Genomic DNA, 19,663 nt, shown 5'->3' on the forward strand with positions numbered 1-19,663 from the left:
AACAAAACAAAATTGCATTTTGCATCATTATCCAAGATTGAGAATAAAAGGATCTAACAAATTTATCCTCACACATAAAGGTACTAGAAGGTCAGTTAGAGATCTAATGAGAAAGTGATATACATACTACATAATTGTTCTGTTGGTTAATATGCCCAAAATAATAGTTACTATCATTACATCTTACAGAAACAAAAACTTTAAGCTTATTACTTTTCAGAAGGAAAAAAGTATCCTATAACTGAAAATAATTTTCGCCACAATAGCAAAATAGAAAAAATAAATCTTCCTGAAACATTAGCAAGAGATTTTAGTTTTTATTTGTTTAAAGAGTATAGGTGGTGGTTTCAAGAAAAGACTTTTGCTAAAAGCAGCTAGCAATAAGATTATGGCTATCAAACCAGTTTCTTTCATAGAAAGTGACCATTCCTTGAAGTGCTACTGTTTTTGAAAGTTTCTTAGAACAGTCTCAGCATTCTAAACAGTCTGTAGTTCTACATATTTGTTGTTGCAATCTTGGGCAGGAAAATCACTAATAACAGGAAACAGAGGCCGGGCACGGTGGCTAACGCCTGTCTTCCCAGCACTTTGGGAGGCTGAGGTGGGCAGATCACAAGGTCAGGAGTTTGAGACCAGCCTGACCAACATGGTGAAACCCCATCTCTACTAAAAATACAAAAATTAGCCAGGCGTGGCCCTGTAATACCAGCTACTCAGGAGGCTGAGGCAGGAGAATAGCTTGAACCAGGGAGGCAGAGGTTGCAGTGAGCTGAGTTCACGCCATTGCACTCCAGCCTGGGCGACAGAGCAAGACTCTGTCTCAAAAACAAACAAACAAACAAACAAACAGGAAGCAGAGAGCTTTTTGAAAAATAGCCTTGATCAATCCAACAAATACAGTATTCAGAAACACTACAGAGCAACAAAGTCTTCTCATAAGAGTCATATTTATAGTATTTCTTAACAGAAATATAAACCTAAGAATTCCATTCTCTAGATTCAAAAGATTGGCTTGCTCATAACCAGGTCTCAGCACAATCTGTCCCCAATATATTTAAAATGCAGTTATAAATTCAAGAGACTGATTTGTTTTAATTTTAAGAAAAATGTCAAGAATTACAAGCCATATTAAAGCAAACTAGTTAGGAGGTTATGATTCCATTACAATTACAATACTGTTGTGCAGAACATTACTGCGGGAACATGCAGAGTACCTTTTTAAAAATAACTTCCCTTGAGTGTATTTGTTTCCGTTGAAGTTGGATTTAATGTTTGAAAATTACCTAAACTCATCTGGACCAGTGGTATCGTGAGTAAGATACGTGATTAAGCTGGATACTTGTGGTTCAAATTAAGTTGTGACTATTAAGAAACTCTACTTACCTTCTTGTGAGACTCAAACTGACTTTAAAACAATTCCAAACAATACCAAGAGAGCCTCTCAAGTGGCTGTTCCAAGTAACAACTATCATTTAAATAACTCATAAATCTTACTTTGAGTGGAAAGTTGAACTACATGGTCTCTGATACCCCTTCCAATGCTCAATCTTTACAATCATACCTCATACATACAAATAATTCGTACACACATTGTATTAGAAATGGGCATCTTATAAAATGGAAGTATTACATAATAGAGTACATTTCCTTGAAACTAATCACATATTAATTTATTCCACCTAAAAACATACTACCATTAAAAGTATAACTGAGCAAATGCAGAAGCCAGCTTCTGGATTCTTAATGATCACTTTAATATGAGTGGAGGTGATTAATACTTATGTTACTAATATAATTAGTCTGCAAAATAATTCAAGAGAAGTCAATATTTATTAGACAATAAAATAATTGTTCCAAAGGATATTTCTAAATAACTTCAAAGAAGTTACCATAAAGTTAAAAAGGAATATCTTCCATGTTAAGTTTGTGATAAAATAATTTAAACACATGATTGACTCTACAAATCTTTTTTACAAATTACTTCAGAAGTTATAAGAGGAAATGTTTTTCTTTTTCCTCTGCTATCTCTTATTTTTTCCTTCCTACTTCTGATCCCCTTAATATACAATATTATTGATGTAAACTCAAGAATTCATGGTAAAAGGCATCTTTTTGCTTCACAGAAATCATGACCTATAGAGAAAACAAGGTAAAAACTAAGGAAAACTGAACATTGAACTTTTTTCAAAAAAATTACAAAATAGGATGTATAACATTATCTTTGGAAAACAGACATTTTCTTTCTACTAGAAATAGCAAAAATCATTCTACATTTTTTCTTCCCCAATTGCATGTTCAATTAGCATACATTCCAACAGTGTGCATGAAAAAATTTCTAAGCCAGAGGTATTTAAGTGATTTCTTCCTAAGTGTTTTGGCTAATTCAGTGGCCAAGAAACTATGATGTTTATTCTCTGATTGGACGGAGTCAAGAAACAAAACAGATATAATTACCAAGGGATAAAGCTGATATGACCCAGCAACAATCTGTCATTACTTCAGCTGTTAGTCGGCCTTCTCCCCCCACCCAGCCCCACAAAAAAAGTTCTGCTCTGCTTAAGTGTACAAGACTCCAGTGAACTTCCAACAGTTTGGCTTCAAGTGACCTAGGAATGGAGTGAGTCATCTGTAAAGCCTGGAGTGGTCCAAATAACACAGATAACTTCAGTAACAACTGGAAACAGCTGGCTCCAAATCAGGGAGCTACCCAATCTTCAGTGACAAGGAGGAAACAAAGTCCAAGCTTCTAAAACACGTAACGACAAGTCCAGGAACGTGGCCGGACATAATCCAAAAATGTGGGCTGCAGTGGGGAAAAATAAGAATGGAAAAATAATTTGTGTACAGAGTAGAGGAGGTGTGGAGATAGGCAGGGATGTTAATATGATACATTGTACATCTCTAAAATGCCTCCCACCATTTCAACAACCCTCAAGGTATAAGCAGCTCACTAATTCAAAAGATGTTCAGTACTTTTATCTATAACACAGATTTATTCAATTAGGTGCTTCACATAAAGCTTTTAAAGTCCAGTAAACTATACACAATTGTGTGGAGTTTGACCAGTTTCTAAATAGGCACTATTTCTTTCTGTATCTTTATTTTAGCACAGCCCTACTTTTAGTACCTTAAAATCTAAATGGTGGTTAAGGACGACAAATATATATATATATATATATATATATATATATATATATAACCACCATTTAGATTTTAAGGTACTAAATATTAGTATATATTAGTAAATGTATAAATATAAATATATATTATATATACACATATAAATGACTAATATATACATAAATGACATATATATAAAAATGACTGATACAAGGTTTAAAATTACTGAACTATCAAAGGAGGAGCAAATGAAGCACTACAAAAGTTCAGAAATAGGAAAGAGAGGGAAGCAAGCATTCGAAAAATCATCATGGAAGATGTGGCATCCAAACTGGATTTTGATAGGAGAATAAAATCTGACATGTGGAATCCAGGTGACCAGGGACAGTCAAGAGCAATTACTTCAGATGAACAAAGGAGATTAATATGAAATAAAGAGGGAGAGTTGAGGCAGCCTAACAGACATAGGGTACACAGAAAGAGGGGAAGCTTTGGAGAGGAAACTGATTAATTTCATTATGGACATCTTCAGTTACAGATGCCTATGAGAAATACCCAGGATATAAATCAAGAAGGCATCCCCTCCAAACCTGGAAGGTTGTAGGGATTGAATGAATTATTAGTAGGGCCACCAAATTTAGCAAATACAAGTACAGGATGCTGAGATGAACTTGAGACAAATAGCTCTATCTGCCATATTTTTTGTAATTTACTGAAAAAAGCAGAATATAGGACATTTGGGGTGTTCTAAGAAACCCAATACAGGAGGCAGGACAAAAATGTTAAATACAGGACATACCCTATATGCACAAAAAACCTGGCAATCCTACTTCTTAGGGTGTTTCCATCATGAAATTCTATCCATAACTATAAGCAGTACTTTCAGCTAGTGCTAGTAGATCTAATTAACCAGATCACATCAATTAAATTAACCAGAGTGTTTGCTGGGAAATTTCTATGTCCTATACTGTGTTACTTGAAAATAAAATTCTTAAAAAAAAAAAAAAAGCCATCCTCCTAAAATCTGTACCCATGTATAGCTAAAAACTAAAGTCCTAAGAATAAATGAAACCTGAATTACCAAAAACAAAAATAGAATCAAGAGAAATGGAAGGATCTCAGTGTTGCCCAATATTTTTACAAGAGTTTATTTAGAAGAAAGAGGTTTAAAAAAAAAAAAAAAGGTATGTTTTAGGTGGTGGTAGTAGGGACATACATGGCATTAGGAAAACCCTGGAGAATACTTAGAAGGGGCTGGCTGAGCACGGTGGCTCCAGCACTCTGGGAGGCCGAGGTGGGCAGATCATGAGGTCAGGAGATCAAGACCATCCTGGCTAACATGGTGAAACCCCATCTCTACTAAAAATACAAAAATTTAGCGGGCATGGTGGCATGCTCCTGCAATCCCAGCTACTCGGGAGGCTGAGGAAGGAGAATCACTTGAATCCGGGAGGCAGAGGTTGCAGTGGAGCTGAGATTGCACCACTACACTCCAGCCTGGGCGACAGAGTGAGACTCTGTCAAAAAAAAAAAAAAAAAAAAAAAAAAAAAAATTAGAAGGGGCTGAAGAAAAGGCAGTAAAAGAAGAAAACCAAAAGCTAGAAGAGTTAAATGTGAAGAAAACTAAACAAAAGGAAAAACTTCAAGTACAATAAGATCAGATAATAAACTAATGCTTTTACTCCTCATTTCCCTCTCTTTAACACTAATTCATCATAATCTCCACTACTGTGCTCCTCAACATTGCCCACCAACTCTCACAATCAGAGAATAAACAGGTTCTTTTGCACTCCAACCAGGTTGGTGACTCACATTTTTCAGAGGACAGTGCTGACGTGCATACCATTCTTGAGAATAAAAGCAGAGTAAGACTCCATTGCCCAAGAAAAGAGAAGTCCACATCAGAACATTCCAAATCGGCTTTTTCCGACTATCATTGACAATGAAGTTGAAAGCCACTAAAAATAGGAAGGCAACAAAGAAATATACAGTTATCAGAGGTCAGAAGTTCGAGACCAGCCTGGCCAACATGGTGAAACCCCATCTCTATTAAAAATACAAAAACTAGCCAGGCGTGGTGGTGTGTGCCTGTAATCCCAGCCACTCGGGAGGCTGAGGCAGGAGAATCACTTGAAGCAGGGAGGCAGAGGTTGCAGTGAGCTGAGATCATACCACTGCTCTCCAGCCTGGGTCACAAGAGTGAAACTCTGTCTCAAAAAAAAAAAAAAAGAAAGGAAGAAAGAAAGAAATATACAGGTATCAAAACATAATTTATCAGAAGATGAGGGACCTCAGGTATCTGCTGTTATTTAATAATCACAGTGAGCAACAACTGTTTATATATTTTTTTATTCTGGTCACTGTTTCTATAAAGAAAAATAAAGCTTCAGTGTTAAAATCAGTAACTGACAAGAAATCAGTGTTTTCAGAACATGTGTATATATATTTCATGGAATTAGAATATTCATATTCCAACTTTTCCCTCTCTACTCACTCAAAAACTTGTCAGTTTTCTAGGGGGTGCATACCGACAATGTTTACGAATGGGAAAGCTGTTTATATAGATAACTTTTATGACCTACCAAATCAGTGTTATCAATGGTCTTCATGAGGTTACCTAGTTCATTTCCCTACTTCAAAGTGTAAATATCTTGAGACAGAGCTGTGTATAATTATTCAAAGTCAATATTCTGACCATCTGATGAAGAAGTACTACCTTAAAATGTTACTACTACTATCTAGTTCTCCTACATTGATTTTATAGTTTCCTTTCTATCTGGTTTTCTTTTTTAGCATAGTACCCAGTACTCACAGCATGCCAAGATACTTACTTCCAAAGAACATGAAGAGCACGAAGAGCACGGGATAGAAAAAGCTCAAGCAAACAGCCAAGGCATATTCGTGTACTACAGCAGATACAGCAAAGACAGCTAACATGGCAGCAGATTTGAATCTCTTGGAGAAAAACTAAAGAAAAAGGAAAACACTACAAAGTAATTTTTAAAAATTTAAAGCAAGCATGGATTATATAGGATGTAAAATTATATGCCAAAGGCACCTATTGTATTTGTACTTAATTTTCTAAGTCTACTCCTTGGATTAATCCAAGTCTATTAAAATAACTACAAATCATATACACTTACAAACTCTTATTATTGTTCAAATATCTGAGTCTATTTTCAAAAATATCAGTAACTTATGTTTGTAAGTTATTACAACTGACAAAACATAGTTCTCCTATATAAATGAAACATATTGAATTTCAGTCTTTAGAGTAACACTGTATGGTAGATGGGGCAAGTGTCCTCTCCATTTTTACACATAACAAAACTAAGATTTCAGAAGGAGAAGAGGGACTTGCCTTATCCGTATGTGAAACTACACTTGAATGACAGAATTAGCACTCAAATATTAATACAATGCTATTTCCACCATAAGATGCTGTCACTAAGCCAAATGGTGCCCTCACTTAATAAAAACTGTAATCTAGATACCTGTTTATCAACCAGGAGATTCAAGATTACATCTCATCAGTCTAAGTATATTCTGCTCTAAAGACTGTCTCAAAGCCAGGTGTCACTGATTGGAGAGATACAAATCCACACAAAAGTGTTTCTCACAGAAAAGTGTTTCTCAGCCAGGCACGGTGGCTCATGCTTGTAATCCCAGCACTTTGGGAGGCTGAGGCGGGCGGATCACCTAAGGTCGGGAGTTCAAGATGAGCCTGACCAACATGGAGAAACACCATCTCTACTAAAAATACAAAATTAGCTGGGCGTGGTGGTACATGCCTGTAATCCCAGCTACTTGGGAGGCTGAGGCAGGAGAATCGCTTGAACCCGGGAGGAGGAGGTTGCAGTGAGCCGACAACATGCCACTGCACTCCAGCCTGGGCAACAAGAGCGAAACTCTCTCTCAAAAAAAAAAAAAGTGTTTCTCTACCTTTAACCATGAAAAACGAATGAAAAAGACCAAAGGGAGATTATTTGTTGGCAACAAGATTCATAAGAAACTATCCATTATTGGTGGATCATTTCAACTCCAACAACCTCCATGCATTCTTACTTTGCTATGTAAGATAAAATTCAGAGCAAAAGACACAGTATTAGACCTACTAGTGTACACACAGTGGTTTCTAAGCAGTACCATTCAAAGCAGGTTTCTAGATGTAAATTTCTCAAAAGAAAACTGAAAAGATACTATCACCCTTTCCTCATGAGCAATTAAATATAACTTCTTCCAGCTGTATAATACTCATACTTTCTGAAAAAGAATCTCCATTTCATAAATAATATCAACTTAAACCTTGCTACTTACCCAGAGAAAGTCCTTGTAAGCATAGTAATATAGCCAGTCATGGACCACCACATTCCAGGTTCTATAATAGTTGGAGTATGACGTGGAGTTCCACCAATCCTGAGGGAAAAAGGAAAGGTATAAAACTACACACACACACACACACATCCCACCCGAAAGCAAACCCCCCTGACTTCCCAAAGAACATATGTAACAGAAAAATCAAATTATACTGTGATAAACTGTTGGTTCATACACTGATGACAGAAAAATCTTCAAAGGCATTTTGGTTATTAGTGTTGAATATGACATGAATTCTCATACTATATATGATTTAGTTCCTAGGTTCATACGGAACACATAGAATCATTTAAATCTAATGTTCATCTAAACAGCAATCAGTAAGCCCCACCCCCCTTACCCTGCTAGAATGTCATGAGAAAATTCTATGGTCATGAAGACCAGAGAGAGTGCTAACACTAGAGAGCTGTTTGGTGGTTACCATAAATGGCAAAATTATCCAGGGTGAGATGGTGGCTACCTCAAAGTCCTGGTATCCCTATATATGCTTCTTGCTCCCAATATTAAGATCAGATGAATGAAATCAGGTATCTAAAATCTGCAATCCACACTTAAAGTTTCTTTGAGAAAAAAGGTGGTAGACTTGGAGTGTTGCCAAAAACAACTCAAAGAGAGCTTTAGGTAGGGTTAAAGAATGCTATGAGCCATTCTGACTCTAATTCTATAGCTTAATTCCAACTTTAGAAGCATAAGGATACTATCTGAAGCAAAATTAACACCTTTCAAAACTAAAGAGGGAAAAGTTATTTCCCTCATGAACTGCTCAATTGTCTTAAATGGAATAATTTGCTGAGGTCATTCCTACAGAACTAGACAGTCCATTTCAAACGAATGAACACTCAGGGAAGTCTCATGGTGTGCTCTGAACAAACAGTTTCCTACTGGAATCACCAATATATCCTTGCAGGATCCAGCAGAAACCATGTGCTTATGTTAAGGGAGCAGATACTAGAGACAGAAGAAAACACAAGGTTATGCTAGTTATATCTGTAACCGAATTTCAGAAAATACTGGCAAAACTTGTAGAAAAGAAAATTATTTCACAATGTTTGTGTGAAAGGCTGGTGACATTAGCCAACAATGTCAAAATACTAATAATGAAGAAGTTAATAAAATGTAAAAAGAAAGCTAAGTCTAAGTATATACTACCTTATAGAACATCCTGTCACCAAAGCGTAACATCTCAGCAAAGGCATTGAGCCAGCAGTGCAAAAAGGCAAAAAAAGTAAGGAAGAGAATCAGCACACCTAAAAATAAGATTAACAATATTAACAGTCTTTCCAAATAGCTCACATACCAAGCAACTAATTATATCACATCATTTTATTTAGCTGGGATTATTTTGTAAAATATAAGTTATTATTCCAGTTTACCCATTCCAGAGATGATATACTTTTGGAGTTAATTATCTTAATTTTAAAACAGTAACTTCCTTCAAAGTGGGTTCAACAAATGACATTACCCAGTCTGGTTTTTTTTTTTTTTTTTTTTGAGACAGAGTCCCGCTCTGTCGCCCAGGCTGGAGTGTAGTGGCGCGATCTCGGCTCACTGCAACCTCTGCCTCCAGGGTTCAAGCAATTCTGCCTCAGCCTCCCAAGTAGCTGGAACTACAGGCATGTACCACCACATCTGGCTATTTTGTATTTTTAGTAGAGACGGGGTTTCACCATGTTGGCCAGGCAGGTCTCAATCTCCTGACCTCGTGATCTGCCCACCTCAGCCTCCCAAAGTGCTAGGATTATAGGCGTGAGCCATCACGCCCAGCCTACCCAGTCTGTTTTTAAGAAATGCCTAAATATATGGCTTAACTTAGTACCCAAGGTCCTTTAAAAATCTGGCCCCCATACCCCCCTCTTAAACAATTGTTTAAAACTGGGAGAGACTTTGCCCCCTCTCCCCCACAGGACATTTGAAATTCTAGAGACTTTTTGTTTTTAAAAGACAGGGTTTCACTATGTTGCCCAGGCTGAACTTCAACTCCTGGGGCTCAAGTGATCCTCCCACCTCAGCCTCCAGAGTAGCTGGGACTACCGGTGCAAGCTACTGCACCAGTGCTGTGACAATTGGAGGAGAGGGAGTTGTGCCACTGGTATCTAGTTGTTAGAGGCCAGGATGCTGCTGAACAGTTTATGCTACAATGCAGAAGAATGCCACTCCAAACAAAGAATTAACCAGTCCAAAATGTTAATAGTGACATGGTTAACATAGTGACATGGATAACATTCTAAACATATCTCCAATGATTCTACCCTCTAAGTGATGTAAACATCATCCACAACTGGGTTTATGCCATTCCAGAATGCTCCATGCCCTTGCATCCATCCCACTACCTAGAATGATCTTTCCACCAATTCTCTGCCAGGCAAATACCTACCTATTTTTCAATACCCAATATTAAATGTTATCTCTAATATGAAACAAAGGCCATAAGCATTTTGTTTATCCTACTTATGTAGTACATATTACAATATATTGTAAAATATCCATTTATATGTCCACCTCTTTCACTCATTTATTGAAAAATATATATTTATAGAGCATCAACTATGTACCAGACAATATGAGAGAGACTGTGATTGGCTATAAAACACAATCCTTGAACTCAATAACTTTGCAGCTAGTGAGGAAGACACTCAAGTATGTAACACATATTCTATTTTAGGGACAGATACAGAGTTCATTCAAATAAGTCCTGGGGCTGGTGAGGGAGGGTTACTGGAAGAGGAATGCAAGAGAAGAAAAGAAAGGGAAGGTGATGACAGAAAACATTACCAACATTCAATGAGTAAAGAAAAGAGGAAAAGTAAGGGAAACTATAAAAGCTCCCAGACTGTAAAGATAATACATCTCTTGTTCACTTCTGAGTCCTCTGCACCTGGCATAGTACTAGGTACTCATGTATCTCTATAATAGACAAAAAAATGCAATAAATATATTTAAGAAATCAAGGTATGGTCGGAAAGACAGGAGGAAAATAAGAAATAGTGGCAAAAGGCCAAGCATGGTGGCTCAAGCCTGTAACCCCAGCACTTTGAGAGGCTGAGACAGGAGGATAACTTGAGCCCAGGAGTTTGAGAATGGCCTGGGCAACATAGGGAGACCCCATCTCTCCAAAAAATAAAAACTTAGCCAGGCATGGTGGCATGCACCTGTAGTCCCAGCTACTGAGGCAAGAGGATCACTCGAGCCCCAGAGGTCGAGGCTAGTAAGCCATGATGACACCACTGCATTCAGACTGGGTGACAAAGAGAGATCCGATTTCAAAAAAAAAAAAAAGGCAAGAAAACAGTGACAAGAGAGATTTAAAAATGTGGTCAGCAGCACCCAATGCTTCATGGAGGTCAACTTGGATAAGGGGTAAAGTACGTCTTAATCCATCCACTGGATTAGAATATGGATTACTAGTAATTTCTACAAGTAATTTCTACAAGTTACTAGTAATTTCAACAAGGGGCATTTAAGTGGCTTGGTGAAATCAGGAGCAAGATTACAATGAACTTAATAGCGAACAGGAAGACACAGCATGAATGTGGACTGTCCACTGTCAGAGAAAGGCACAACTTGAGTGAAAGCCATAAGATGAAAGACTGACCTGAGACTGGATGAAGGATACTTCATTTATAAAGTAGATGCAAAAGAGGTCAAGATGGGCATAGATGTATAGAAGTTTAGATGAAAAAGTAGGCAAAGCAAAGGTGCTCATAGGCAATAGCTTTCTATTTACCTCGTGAATTTATGCATGACCAAATTAACAAGTACCCATGTTACCTGGCAAGATGGAGTTAAATACACATAGGACCAGAACACGAGCGCTGAAGGGCTCCTGTTTGATATTCCGAAACAAGGGGGCACAAAGCCTTTCAAAGATGTAGTACACATAGAAAAAGCAACCAAAGACCTGGAACATAACAGAGACAGAATTATAATAACGATGGCTTAATAAGATGGAAGGCGATTTTTTTCTCTCCAAAAGAAAGTACAGATGTGACCCTTACAGTAATGTTCACATATGTATTCCATTTAACACTAGTATAGAAGACTGCTATAATCCTTCAGGGAGATTACTCAAGCCTAGTTTCTACCATCACTTTTCCTAACCCTTTACCAAATGATATTTTTAGAAGAGCTTACTCTTGGAACCTGTTTTCCTGCTGCTTAAAACCCGTAACATGGCCGGGCACAGTGGCTCACGCTTGTAATCCCAGCACTTTGGGAGGCTGAGGCGGGTGGATGACTTGAGGTCAGAGTTCGAGACCAGCCTGGCCAACATGGTGAAACCCCATCTGTACTAAAAATACAAAAATTAGCCAGGCGCAGTGGTGGGCACCTGTAATCCCAGCTACTCAGGAGGCTGATGCAGGAGAATCGTTTGAACACAGGAGGTAGAGGTTGTAGTGAGCCAAGACTGCATCACTGCACTCCAGCATCGGTAACAGAGCAGGATTCCTTCTCAAAAAACAAAACAAAACAAAAAAACCCATAATGAAAGAACTTACTTCATAAATGGGCATTTGATTGAGACAATAATTTAAAATGGGATCTTCCAGGATTAATGATTCTGATGGAGGTGGGAGGAGGAATGGGGAAGAGTCAGACTATACCCACATACATATATACCTCCCCCAAAAACAGGAAGGAAGGGGGAAATTAATGCTTACTGAAATAACCAATTAGAATTACTTTATAAATAATACATTCTTTTTTTTTTTAGATGGAGTCTTGCTCTGTCGCCCAGGCTGGAGTGCAGAGGAGTGATCTCAGCTCACTGTAACCTCCATATCCCAGGTTCAAGCAATTCTCCTGCGTCAGCCTCCTGAGTAGCTGAGATTACAGGTACGTGCCTCCACGCCAGGCTAATTTTTGTATTTTTAGTAGAGATGGGGTTTCACCATGTTGGCCAGGCTGGTCTTGAACTCCTGACCTCGCGATCTGCCCACCTAGGCCTCCCAAAGTGCTGGGATTACAGGCGCAAGCCACTGCACCCAGCCTAATATATTCTTTTATTAAAGAAAATTACTTTTGATGTTGGCAAAACAAACACCATTTACCGTACTGGAAATAGTTTAAAAGACTGCATAATGTCAACAGAAAGCATTCTTAGCTCCCAATTAGATTTAACTAGATTATATTATTATCATAAATATGAATCCCCATCCCCTAATCAACATACCTTAGGCAGTTACAAAAACTCACCTGTGCAAACTTCATAGCGACATAACCCCATCTTACAGTGGGATTCCTGAAAAAGAAAGAAACAAAAATAAGGTTTCTAAATAAAGTAATTGAACTTGAATAAAGACCCTCACAATTAATGTTTTTTGATCAGGCGCGGTGGCTCACACCTGTAATCCAAGCACTTTGGAAGGCAGTGACCAGGAGTTCGAGACCAGCCTGGCCAATATGGTGAAACCCCGTCTCTAATAAAAATACAAAAAAACTAACCGGGCGTGGTGGCACACACCTGTAATGCCAGCTACTTGGGATGCTGAGGTAGGAGAATCACTTGAACCCAGGAGGCAGAGGTTGCAGGGAGCCGACATAGCACCACTGCACTCCTGGGTGACAGAGCAAGACTCCCATCTCAGAAAAAACTAAAATTAATTAATTAATTAAAAATAAATTAAAAATAATAAAAATAAAAATTAATTAATTAATTAATGGTTTTACACACAGAACATCATTTATGACCATATGAAATACTTTATAATTCTGTCAAGAATTACTATAATCAAATTAGACTTCTCTACTCACCATTTGAGGCTTCCCAGGTCAGACAGAAAATGAAAACTCATTCTATATTTTCTATGTCCCTACATGAACTGGCCCCTGTTTACCTATCCCACCTCACTCATGCCACACTTTTGGTGTTTACCACATTTCTGCTTCACAGTACCATTACCTGGGATAGCTGTCACGGTAGATAAGGGTAGGAGCAAATAAGAAGTACAAATACTGGTTGACTGTAGGTATTGGAACAGTGCCTAGAAAAGGAAAACTATAGTTAGAGCAAAGGCTCTTTGATTTTTCACAGCAAAAATAAAGGGGGGAATATAAGGAAGCACAGGACAGGGAAGAATAAAATGACTTATCAGCTCATGTTCTTTTTTCCTGATCTCCGGAATGACTTCTTATTCTTGCACGAATTGAATATTACCAATCTCTTTAAACCAAGTAATTCCTGTGACTGAGATAACTTCTAGAGTGTGAAGCAACAATTTGCAAAGAATAGGCAGGCACAGGTGTAATGAGGCTATTAACATTCCATAAAAATAATGCAAAGTTGCAAAAGATAATCAATTTTTAAAAATTGTAGGTTCAAGGGCAAAGCCGGAATAGTCAGGAAACAATGAAGTGGTCCTCAAAATCAATATGGATCATATATATTTGAAATAAAACACAATCTCTACATTATATAATGTGACATCCCAGAAAACAACAAAGGGTGACATATCCAGCCAATAATCCTTTAAACTAATGAAATTTCACAAAGAAAAGAAAAAGAGAGAGAGAGAGAGAAAGAGAGAGAGAGAGAAAGAGAGAGGGAGGAAGGGAAGGAAAGAAGGAAAGAAGGGAAGGGAAGGGAACGGGGTAGGGGGAGAGGAGAGGAGGGGAGGAAGAAATAATGAACAAAAGAAATTACATACTTGATTTCTCCTTAGCTGAATTTAGTACCCGAGGCACGTTCTCTCTGACAAATGAGTGGGCCTTCATTACAAAACGAATCTACAAAAGCAGGAGGAAAAAGATGTCTCTTCAAAGAAAGTCTCCTGCAAGTGTCCTTTCCATTAGTCAAATGCATTATAGATAGCCAATAGTCAGAAAATTCTGATAAGTGTATAAACAAATTAAAATAAAACCTTTATTATATAGTTACATGACAAAACAATGAATGTGACATTTCAAAAGTGAAGTTTTTAATTATGAAAATATTTTATAATTTAAATGACTTTTACAAAAAGTATTCAGAAACAAAATCTTGATGCATCAAAAATAATTCAATGTGGCCGGGCGCGGTGGCTTACGCCTGTAATCTCAGCACTTTGGGAAGCCGAGGCAGGCGGATCGTAAGGTCAGGAGTTTGAGACCAGTCTAGCCAATATGGTGAAACCCCATCTCTACTAAAAATACAAAAATTAGCCGGGTGTGGTGGCAGGCGCCTGCAGTCCCAGCCACTTGGGAGGCTGAGGCAGAAGAATCACTTGAATCTGGGAGGCAGGGGTTGCAGTGAGCCGAGATGGTGCCACTGCACTCCAGCCTAGGTGACAGAGCGAGACTCTGTCTCAAAAAAAAAAAAAAAAAGTTCAACGTAATTTATTTATCAAAATTCAGAGAACATGGAAGCTACAATGAAACTTAAGAGGTGAGATGATTCTAGTTTAACAATTTTACAGATAATGGCAAAAGGAACAATATATGAAAATTTATCCAAGTTAATACAGCTAAAAATAATAGTATCAGTATGTCATCATCATTATTATTATTTTAGCCGAGGACAGCATCGCCTTGGGTAACACTTAAAACCTTACCTGCTCGAATATAATGATGAACCGGGAAGCTGGTGGCAGTGTATATGCTAACACAACATATGTTGGTCCAAAACCTAGAACTCCAATCTGGAAGATCATGAAAAGAAAGCCATGGAAGAGAGAACGGATCAGCGGATGAGAACTCTTGCTATAGCCAGTGGCCCAATGTTGAAACAGAAAATAGGGAACTGAAAATGTAGACAGGAACATGATCCACCAGGTCCAAACAACGGTAGGAAATTTGCCAAAAGCATAAGACAGGAGGCTGAACTCAAGCACCAGCCTGGGGAGAAAAGGTACAGAAAAAGAACATAGAGGTGAATTTTTAATATACACTGAGTTCACAGAATTTAAAAGTTTCAAACACCAAACTTTCAACCTTAGGAAACACCACAACGTTAATACGCTGAAGTCATGGATGTAATAGTTCTGCTAGTTAGAGATCTGCTTCTAACCATCTGCTTTACAATATATATATATATCAACAATATATGTTCTTTAGAAACAAGTTTTCTAAAAGCCCTAAGATAAATACAGTCTTCAAACTTAAGATATCTAAGATAATTGGACTTTGAACTTCTGAAAGATTAGATTCTCACATTAATTTTCTAACTGTAAAATATTCTATGGAAAATATTCAAACAGCAATCGTTCTTATGTACAAAAGATGATTTTTCAGAAGAAATAGGTACAATTTAAAAATATGTTAATATACTATACCATTATCTCCAAATTTAATTTTCAAAAAAAGTACATAATTCAATCCATGATTACCACGCTGTCATTTTTTAAGCTACAATTTGAGTTTTAAAATTTTATTTTGAGATCGGGTCTCCTTTGCATCCAGGCTGGAGTGCAGTGGCACAAACACAGCTCCACTGCAGCCTCAACCTCCCTGGCTCAAGCGATCCTCCTATCTCAGCCTCCTGAGTAGCTGGAACTACAAGTGTCTGCCACCACGCCCAGCTAATTTTTAAATTTTTTGTAGAGATGTTGCCCAGGCTGGTCTCCAACTCCTAAGCTCAAGTGATCCTCCCGCCTCGGCCTCCCAAAGTGCTGAGATTACAGGCACAAGCAACCATGCCTGGCCTATAATTTGACTTTCACATTAAAAAGAAATATCAACTTTTTCAACCTTCAATTCCAATAAGCTACTTGTTTTAAGTAACCATCTTAAATAAAGACAATCAAAAAGTTAATAAGTCATATACAGTTATCCCTCCCTATACATGGGGGGTTGGTTCCAGGAAAGTGTGCAGACACCAAAACTTATGCAAATTCGAGGCCCACAGTTGGCCCCGTGGAACCCACAGATATGAAAAATCTGCCATTCTTATATGTGTGTTTTGCATCCTGGAATACTCTAGATCCCAATCAGCCTTTGCTTGCAGATGTAGAACCCATGGATACAGAGTGCTAAACACATTGATTGAAAAAATTCTGCGTATAAATAGACATGCACAGTTCAAACCCGTGCTGTTCGTAGGTCAACTGTGTATAAAGTTCTCCCATTTGGGAAAATTACCTAGAAACTACTGATTATGGTCTATTCAAATAAACCATTTTAAAAATAAAAGTAATGAAACTTCTAATTTTCTCCATCAGTTAAACTTTTCAGGGCAAAGGAATATCACCCTCAAATCTGCTGCTTTAGGATTTCCTGAAGCAATTTAATCAATTTACCCTTTACCAAAATTTAGTGAAAACCTCTAACTTCTCATGCATCAACTAGCCAGCCATCTTTTTTGTTGTCTTACCTTCCTTCATCAATGTAATCTACTACAAGTGTGCTGAGGATAAAGAGAATGAGGAGGGCAATAAACATGTGATATATTGTTCTGATGTGGTCCACTTCAAGCAGTTCACTGTAAATGTAGTTCAAACAAAACAAGTTAATAATGTATATTTAAATTTAAAACACCATAAAATCTTTTCTTAAAGCAGTTAACTTAAAGCAGTTGAGAAGATGCTTAATCCACTCTCCAAAAACATCTCAAAAAAGAATGGTCTACATTCTTTAAAACCTACCAGAAATGGATGTTTTCTAAGTAAACAAAGGCCAGTCACTAAAAACAGGAAACTATTTCAAATGTTAAGAATTTTTTTAATCCTATTCATATTCTACTCCCTAAATTTAATATATATTAAGTACTACCTATTTCCAAAATGTTAAAATTGACATGAGTTTCTATAATGTTGATCATGATGATGATGATAACCAATTACTACCCTACACGTCTATAAAACTCAACCATTTACAAAGATTTTACCTTCTCATTGACTTTTGTATTTAAGACTGGTCTAATTTTCTTTTAGAATATAACAATAATATAGATGACTTTTCCTAAATAATCTTTTATATCTGACTAAAACAGGTTTTTAAACTTGTTTTAACTTGTTTTTGGAAAGATAATGCTAATCTTTTAAATGATTTTGAGTAATCTAATATACTACTACTCAATCTCTGGACCAAGGATCTTCACAGTCTAATAAAAACTCATCTAAGCCATAGAAAACATGTTTTGTTTCCTTGGTTAAAAATTTTTTTAATATGTAATTTTGTTTATTTTTCATGTATAAATTCTATCATTAAAATCCTAATTATAATGTTTAAAATAAATTTTCTTTTCCCTTTTATGTGAAAAGCCTGCGTTTTCCCCCAGATGTAAATTTTAAAAGATTAATTCCTTCAAACTACAGTGTAACAGAACACTTAACACTATACATTACATGCTTAGAAAACCGGCCTTCTTATCTAGGGGAAGTAGTAAACATCAACTTGACTCACAGAAAGTAACTTTTGATAAGCATAAGATGTCTTTTTAAAGAAAAGTACACTTTTTTTTTTATTGAGACAGTCTTGCTCTGTCACCCAGGCTGGAGTTGCTGGGTGTTGCACCTGGTGCTCAGGCTGGAGTGCAGGGGCACAATCTCAGCCCATGGCAACCTCCACCCTCCCGGGCTCAAGCGATCCTCCTGTCTCAGACTCTTGAGTAGCTGGGATTACAGGCATGCACCACCAAGCCTGGCTAATTTTTTGTATTTTTTGTAGAGAGAGACTTGCCATGTTGCCCAAACTGGTCTTGAACTCCTGGACTCAAGCGATCTGCCTGTCTCAGCCTCCCAAAGTGCTAGGATTACAGGTGTGAGTCACAGTGCCAAGCCCAGATAACCATTCTTATCCCTAACTCCTCTTTTGAAACTAGATACAGAACCAAAAGATCAGAAAGGAGCAAGAGAGAGCATACAAGAAAAAAACCCACTAATGATTTATACAGATACAGAACTCATTACATGTCCATATACTAAGCAATGATTCTATCAGAATAGTTTTTTAAAAATCAAACATATTTAAAAACAACTAAAAATACTCACTCTAAGAGAGAGCGCCTTGCAATAAAAATCTTTCCTTGTTCTGGAGGTGCTCTCAAATCCCTGAGAAGAGGAAAAATTAAAACAAGATATAAGTACTTCAAGTATTATAAGAAATCTAATCCCACAGACAAGAGAATATACCAATAACACCATCTAACATTAATTGACCAATGACCTTTTCACTACTAGGATTACAGATGCCCGCCACCATGCCCAGCTAAAACAGATCCAAATATTGTGTTACAGTTTTATGTATGTTACTTCATTTACCCTCTCTGTGAGGCAGGTACATACACAACTCTTAAGAAGGGAAAGCTTGCCACACCCAGCCCCTATGGACTTTGGCAATCACTTTTCCTTCTTGTAGAGAATGGCAAGGTCGCCACACTCAGCCCCTATGGACTTTGGCAATCACTTTTCCTTCTTGTAGAGAATGGAAAGGTCGCCACACTCAGCCCCTATGGACTTTGGCAATCACTTTTCCTTCTTGTAGAGATCCCCTAAGGTCATAGACAGGCCTCTAAGCACACTCTACTCCAGGTCATATATACTGTTACTGATCTGTCCTCTGAAACTGCACTGATGTTTACCATACCCTTCCTGATATCAAGGGACTTCCAGCAACTCCCAACAGCCTCCTGATCTTAAAGGTTGCTGCAAGTTACTAAAAACTCCCATTTTAACATCTTGCTTATCTTCTTTAGGGCTTTTCGTACTACTACCAGCACTTAACTATAATTGGTCAAAACTATTCTCCAGAACATCAGTCTATGCCTCCAAACAGGGGCATAAAACTGAGAAGAGCATGGAATGGCAAGTTAACACATATTAGCCTTTGATAGCCTTCACTCGATTATTCTGGATGAACCATCAATTAGAAAAGTATATACTAATCGCATTGTACTTTATTACAACAATTGTATAGCAAATAGAGAGGCACGTAATGATATGATTTTTTTTTTTTGAGTCAGTCTCACTCTGTTGCCCAGGCTGAAGTGCAGTGGCGTGATCTCAGCTCACTGCAACCTCCTTCCCCTGGGTTTGAGTGATTCTCCTGCCTCAGCCTCCCGAGTAGCTGGGATTATAGGCACTTGCCACGGCACCCGGCTAATTTTTGTATTTTTAGTAGAGACGGGGTTTCACCATCTTGGCCAGGCTGGTCTTGAACTCCTGACCTCGTGATCCACCTGCCTTGGCCTCCCAAAGTGCTGGGATTACAGGCGTGAACCACCATGCCCAGCCATTATATGATTAAGAGCAAGGAC

At 37.7% G+C, this 19,663-nt stretch overlaps 1 protein-coding gene across 2 annotated transcripts in view; it reads right to left on the bottom strand.

The window, feature by feature from the left end:
- Positions 1 to 1,811: 1,811 nt before the first annotated feature.
- SOAT1 (sterol O-acyltransferase 1) overlaps positions 1,812 to 19,663 on the bottom strand; it is a 60,817-nt gene continuing 42,965 nt past the window's right edge. For both annotated transcript variants that reach the window (XM_003824706.5, XM_055111051.2), the window contains exons 5-16: positions 18,399 to 18,458; positions 16,781 to 16,888; positions 15,024 to 15,306; positions 14,142 to 14,220; positions 13,397 to 13,478; positions 12,691 to 12,736; positions 11,266 to 11,395; positions 8,647 to 8,744; positions 7,438 to 7,536; positions 5,952 to 6,087; positions 4,933 to 5,078; positions 1,812 to 2,803 (exon numbers count right to left, since the gene is read on the bottom strand). In XM_003824706.5, the coding sequence (XP_003824754.1) occupies positions 2,747 to 2,803; positions 4,933 to 5,078; positions 5,952 to 6,087; positions 7,438 to 7,536; positions 8,647 to 8,744; positions 11,266 to 11,395; positions 12,691 to 12,736; positions 13,397 to 13,478; positions 14,142 to 14,220; positions 15,024 to 15,306; positions 16,781 to 16,888; positions 18,399 to 18,458 (1,324 nt within the window). In that variant the 3' untranslated portion in view covers positions 1,812 to 2,746. The remainder of the gene's footprint in view (positions 2,804 to 4,932; positions 5,079 to 5,951; positions 6,088 to 7,437; positions 7,537 to 8,646; positions 8,745 to 11,265; positions 11,396 to 12,690; positions 12,737 to 13,396; positions 13,479 to 14,141; positions 14,221 to 15,023; positions 15,307 to 16,780; positions 16,889 to 18,398; positions 18,459 to 19,663) is intronic.

Source organism: Pan paniscus, chromosome 1, assembly GCF_029289425.2.
Source record: "Pan paniscus chromosome 1, NHGRI_mPanPan1-v2.0_pri, whole genome shotgun sequence".
NCBI lineage: Eukaryota > Metazoa > Chordata > Mammalia > Primates > Hominidae > Pan > Pan paniscus.